This window comes from Netta rufina (genome assembly GCF_964035555.1).
Source record: "Netta rufina genome assembly, chromosome: 13".
Lineage (NCBI taxonomy): Eukaryota > Metazoa > Chordata > Aves > Anseriformes > Anatidae > Netta > Netta rufina.
The window spans coordinates 14,786,411-14,792,011 of record NC_140136.1 but is presented as its reverse complement, the minus strand read 5'-3'; the positions used below and the strand labels follow the sequence as shown (position 1 = coordinate 14,792,011).

The window sequence follows — 5,601 nt, the reverse complement described above, 5'->3', positions numbered from 1 at the left end:
AGCTCCCAGCCACCCGCCGCCGCCACCCGCGGGGCTCCTGGTGGTGCCGTTTCGGGGCATTTCGTGCCGTGCCGTGCCGTGCCGTGCCATGCCGTGCCATGCCGTGCCATGCCGTGCCGTGCCGTGCCGTGCCCCCCTTTGCCCCCCAGCCCCACGAAGGGCAGGACAGCAGCAAAGCGGGGCGCGCCACAACCGGCCCGGCGGCGCTCCTCTCCTCTCCTCTCCTTCATCCCATCCCATCCCATCCCATCCCATCTCCCCCAAGCCCAATTCGCATTGCATTATAAAAAAAAAACCCCAAGCAGCAGGAGCGCGACCCCCCCGCGCCCCGCAGCCCTCCCGTGACGTCAGCCCCGCTGCCGGCCCCCCCCCGGCCCCGCCGAGCAGAAAATAACACAACTCGCCCCGCACCCTGCCAGCCCCGCGCGATTTTCCGCCCCCCACACCCTCCCCCCTTTGCTTCGGAGAGGGAAAAAAAAAAAAAAGAAAAGGAAAAAAAAAAAAGCGAAAAAAAAAAAAAAAGCCCCTTTGCACTTAAACCCTCTATACATGTGGGGTGGCTTTTTCAACTCTCTCTATCCAAACATATTTATTGCGAGAGATGGGAAGTGGGGGGTAGCTTCTTTTTTTGTATTATTTTATTTTTTTTATCCAGGCACCGACCCCCCCACCCTCCAGCCCCCCCACCGCCTCAGATGTCTGGCGGCTTTTCTTAAGTGCAATCATCTATAATTGAGCAAAAAAAAAAAAAAAAAAAAAAAAAAAAAAAAAAAAAAGCCATACGTGGAAATGTGTGTGTGAGAAGGTGCATCGTGAAGCGGGGTTTAGTTACAATCGATCTTGGGGGGAAAATATTGCCTATGGTCCAAAAATAAGGAGCGGCTATGTCCTTCTCCCAGTTCGGATACCCCTACAGCACCACCGCGCAGGTAAGGCGAGTGAGCAGCACTCACTTTTGTTCCCGTTCCGCTGCTGCTGTCCAGATGTCTTGTTCCCCCTCCCTTTTTTTTTTCTTCTTCCCTTTTCCCCTTACTTCGAGCCTTTTTTTTTTTTTTTTAAAAAAAAAGGGCACATCTGGAGGCTTTTTTAAAAAATGTGCGTGTGTGTTTCTGTCTCGTTTGTGTCGTGCTAGGCTTAAACAAATACCTCGCAGTTTGCCCAGCAAAAAGGCGCTCAGGAAAGCGGCGATCCCCCCCTCTTTCCCCCCCACCTCCGACCCTCCGCTCCCCTTCCACCGTGTAGTTTGAAGAGCAAAAACCCAAAGAAACCCCAAAAGCCCGGCTCCCAGCGCCGGAGGCGGCTCGGCTCGGCTCGGCGCCGCGCTCCCCGCCTGCCCCCGTCCTTCCCCGGCGGGTGGGGGGCTCCGGCGGCTCCTTCCCACCCCCGTCGGGTTTTAGGGGCACGTCGAGCCCCGATTTCTTTGGGGCTTCTCTGAGGTGTGCCTGCCGTGCTCGGGGAGCTGCTGCCCCCCGCTCAGCGGCTGAAATCCAGGGGCTCCGGGGGCACCCTGCGGCACCCTGCTGCGCCTCGCCCCTCCCGCATTACCCGGACCCCAACTTCTCGCCTCGCCCCCGCTGCGCGCCGGCCGGCCGGGAGGGAGCCTTGGATCCGCTGCCGTTTTCGGGGCCGAGCATCTCCGCCAAGTTCCCACCGCTTTTTTTTTCCTCGCGTTCCCCCTTCCCGGGGGCTCCCCCTTCCCCCGAGCCGGCCTCGGGTCCTCACCCCCCACTCGGAACCCCCCTCCCCCAAAACCACCCCCAGGCGGCTCCAGCCGCCCCCCGACGGGGCTCCCCGCTCTCGGCGGCTCTCAGCGCCCCCCTGCTCTCTCCCCTCCGCAGTTCCTGGTGCCGGGCAGCCCCAGCACGACGTGCTGCGAGGCCGCCCCCCGCCCCGGCCCGGATGCGGCCTCGGCCCCGGCCTCCGCCGCCGCCGCCTCCCTGTGCTGCGCCCCGTACGAGGGCCGGCTGCTGGGCATGTACGGCGCCCCGTACCCCGGCGGCCAGGGCTACGGCAACTACCTGCCCTACAGCGCCGAGCCCGCGGCCATCTACACCGCGCTGGTGAGTGGGGGGGGATAGGGGGGCTTGAGGGGGCGAGCGGGGCCGGGCGGGGGGCGGCCGGGGCTCTCCTTCCATCTGGGGTTCCCCCTCCATCTGGGGCTCCCCCTCCGTTTGGGGCTCCCCCTCCATCCGGGGTTACTCCTCCATCCCCAGGTTCCCCCCCGCCCGTGGCTCCCCTTTCATTTGGGGCTCCCCCTCCGTCCGAGGCTCCCCCCATTCGTGGCTCTCCCCTATCCGGGGCTCCCCTCCATTTGGGATTCCCCCCATCCAGGGCTCCCGTCCATTTGGGGTTACCCCTCATCCCTAGCTCCCCTCCTCCTGGGGCTCCCCCTCCACCTGGGGTTACTCCTCATCCGTGGCTCCCCCCCATTCACGGCTCCCCTCCATCTGGGGCTCCCCCCATCCGCGGCTCTCCCCTATCCGTATCTCCCCCTCCATCCGTCTCTCCCTCTCCATCCGTGTCTCCCCCCCATTTGGGGTTCTCCCCCCCCATTTGGGGCTCCCCCCTCGGTCCGGCCGCCCAGCGCTCCCTCGCCTCGCAGAACCCCCAGTACGAGCTGAAGGACGGCACCAGCGGCCCTCTGCCCTCGGGGATGGCGCAGCCCGCCGCCTACTACCCCTACGAGCCGGCCCTGGGGCAGTACCCGTACGACAGGTAACAGCCCTCCGGGGGGGCGGGCAGGGCCGGGGAGGGGGCACCGGGCACCCCCCGTTATCCCCCCACCCCTCTCCCCGGTAGGTACGGGACGGGGGACTTGGGCGGCTCGGCCCGGCGCAAGAACGCCACCCGGGAGACCACCAGCACCCTGAAGACGTGGCTGTACGAGCACCGCAAGAACCCCTACCCCACCAAGGGCGAGAAGATCATGCTGGCCATCATCACCAAGATGACCCTCACCCAGGTCTCCACCTGGTTCGCCAACGCGCGGCGGAGGCTGAAGAAGGAGAACAAGATGACCTGGGCCCCCAAACCCCGGGGGGGGGGACGAGAGGAAGGGGAGCCCGGCGGGGGGCGCGGGCGCAGGTAGGAGCCGGGAGCGGGGGGCAGCGGCCCCGGTCCCCCCCCCCGTGTTCCCTGACCCCCCCGGTTTGTGTCTGGGCAGAGCGGCGGAGCTGCAGGCTCAGCGACCTGGAGGAGGACGAGGAGGAGGACGAGGAAGAGGAGGATGAAGACGAGGAGCAGGAGGCGCGCAAGGCGGACAAGAGCCGGCCCGGCGGCTCCTTGCTGGAAGCCCCCAGCCCGGCCCCGCGGAGCGACTGCAGCCTGCCCGGCCCCTTCCGAGCCCTCCCCTGCCCCAGGGGCCCGGCTGCGGACACCCCCCTGGCCACCCCCCCGACCCCTCAGCCCCCGCCGCTCCCCTACGCGCCCGCGGAGAAGCCCCGCATCTGGTCGCTGGCGCGCACCGCAGCGCGCAGGGGCAGCCCCGAGGGGGGCGGCGGGGCGCCGGAGCTGCCCCCGACCCCAAAAGCGCTGCGGGGCTCCCCCCTGGGGCTGCCGCAGCTCCCCGCGGCTCTCCGCCGCCCCGGGGAAGCGGGGGCACCGGGGGGACCCCAAGGTACCCGCAGCGGCGGGGCCGGGGGGGGCGGCGCGGCCTGAGCCCGTGCCCGGGAGCCCGGTGAAGGGGCCGGGCCCCCCCCCCCGCCCCCCCCGAGCTGCTTGTGTCTGTGCAGGCTGCGGGCGGGGAAGGCGCCGGGAGCGGCTGCGGACGGCTTTCAGGCCGGTGCTCAGGAGGTGAGGTAGGTGCCGGTGGTGCCCTGCCCCGCTCCCGGTGCTGCCCCCCCCTCCCTGCATCCTCCCTCCCCCCCCTCCGGGGGTCGCTCACCCCCGCTTCTCCCTCCCGCAGGGCCGCCTGCCCCTTCCCGAGCGCCGCCGGCGGGGTCCCGGCTGCAGGCGGCATGGAGGAGCGCAACGGGCTCGGCCCTGCCCGGCCCGGCCCGGCCCTGCCCGGCCCGGTTTGGCCCTGCCTGGCTCGGTTTGGCCCTGCCTGGCCCGGCCCGGCCCGGCCCGGCCCGGCCCTTCCCCGCCCCACGGGGGGCCAGCGGGCACCGTGCGCGCCTGGCCGGGGCGGCGGTGCCAAGCCGGGGCTGCGCTCCTCTCCTTCCCCACGTCGTGCTGTCGTCGTTGTGCTTTCGGTTTGTTTGTTTGTTTTTTTTTCTCCCCCCTCCACACCTCCTCCTTTCATTTACCCCCCTCCGTTTCCCCGTCCCGGCCCCCCCCAGCCCCGGCGAGGAGCAGCGCTGCACTTTACAGGACAGGCGAGAAAGGGAAAGCGGATCTCTGCTTCGTCGCTGTTTAATTAAAAGTGTCGTCAAACACTTTGTGTTCAGACTAATAAACCACGCAGGGATGAGGAAAGAATGTTTCTTTGTTCCCGTGTCTAGAAGCAGTGGCAATAATTTAAATTAATAACTGTGGTAATTAAGAGGTCATCTATAGATCAACCCGATACCTGCTATTTCCAAGTTCACCAGGGTCAACATTTACATTAAGTCATTTGTGGTCAATAGAGTCCGATGAATTCTGCCTTAATAAATCAGGGAAATCAATCTTGACTACCGCGTGGACTCCTCTGTGGTCACCGGGAACGGGGTGCCCGGAGGAACGGGGTGCCCGGTGCTGGTGGTAATAGGGTGCCCAGAGTAACCGGGTGCCCAGTCCCAGGGGTAATGGGGTGCCCAGGACTGGAGGTAACGGGATGGTCGGTCCCAGGGGTCATGGGGTGCCCAGGACTGGGGTCACGGGGTGCCCCGGTTGGCGGTGGGCGAGCATCGCCTGGCGCAGTGCCCCCGCAGCTCGGGCTAGGGGAAATTAAGCTGCGAAAAGCTAAACGTTATTTCAAGAGGGATTTGAAGGATTTAGGGCTTGTCATAAAGAGCATTAGGGCCTTCCGGAGGGTTCTTGCGAGGAGACTTCGCCTCCCCTCCCCTGTCTCTGCACGGCCAGGTACCGCCCGGCCCGGGAGCGAGGCGCGGCCTCCCCACGCGTGGCCTCGCAGCCCCCGCGGCTCCCCCCGGCTCCCTTTGCCCGGGGGGAGGCTCCCGGGGAGGCTCCGGTGGAGGCGGCCTCGGCACCTCCCCGGCCCTGCCGGCTTCGGGGGCTGTGGACGGCAGCTCAAAGGGAACCTCCGGGCGCCCAAGACTTCATTATTATTATTATTATTATTATTATTATTATTATTATTATTATTATTATTATTATTATTATTATTATTATTATTCCTTGGACTTTGGGGTATTTTCCTTTTCTTGTTCCCTCGCCTCCCCTTTCATTAAAGGCCAAGCGAGCGCGCTGCAGATTATCCCGCCCGGCCAGGACACCCTGCAATCTGTCGCGCCGTTCAGATACGTATCGCAAAGCTCTCCCCCTATAATCTCCGGCGGGCATCTTCCGAATACCCTTTTGATTAAAACCCCAGAGCCGGGGCCGGGAGAACAGCGGGGCCGCCCCCAATTAGCGGCCGGCCGGGGCGCGCAGGGGCCGGGGCCGCGCACACTCCGCTGCTCCCGCTAATGAACTTTTCTCCAAGACAATTAGGGGCCC

At 65.5% G+C, this 5,601-nt stretch overlaps 1 protein-coding gene across 1 annotated transcript; it reads left to right on the top strand.

Annotated features, from left to right (window-relative positions):
* Positions 1 to 884: 884 nt before the first annotated feature.
* On the top strand, positions 885 to 4,704 carry IRX6 (iroquois homeobox 6; the record flags this gene model as incomplete). The annotated part of the gene is made up of 8 exons (XM_084294845.1): positions 885 to 929; positions 1,839 to 2,060; positions 2,603 to 2,715; positions 2,800 to 3,084; positions 3,180 to 3,616; positions 3,732 to 3,792; positions 3,905 to 4,033; positions 4,599 to 4,704. The coding sequence occupies 8 exons, from the start codon at positions 885 to 887 to the stop codon at positions 4,702 to 4,704; spliced, it is 1,398 nt and encodes a 465-aa protein (XP_084150971.1).
* Between the last annotated feature and the right edge of the window lie 897 nt (positions 4,705 to 5,601).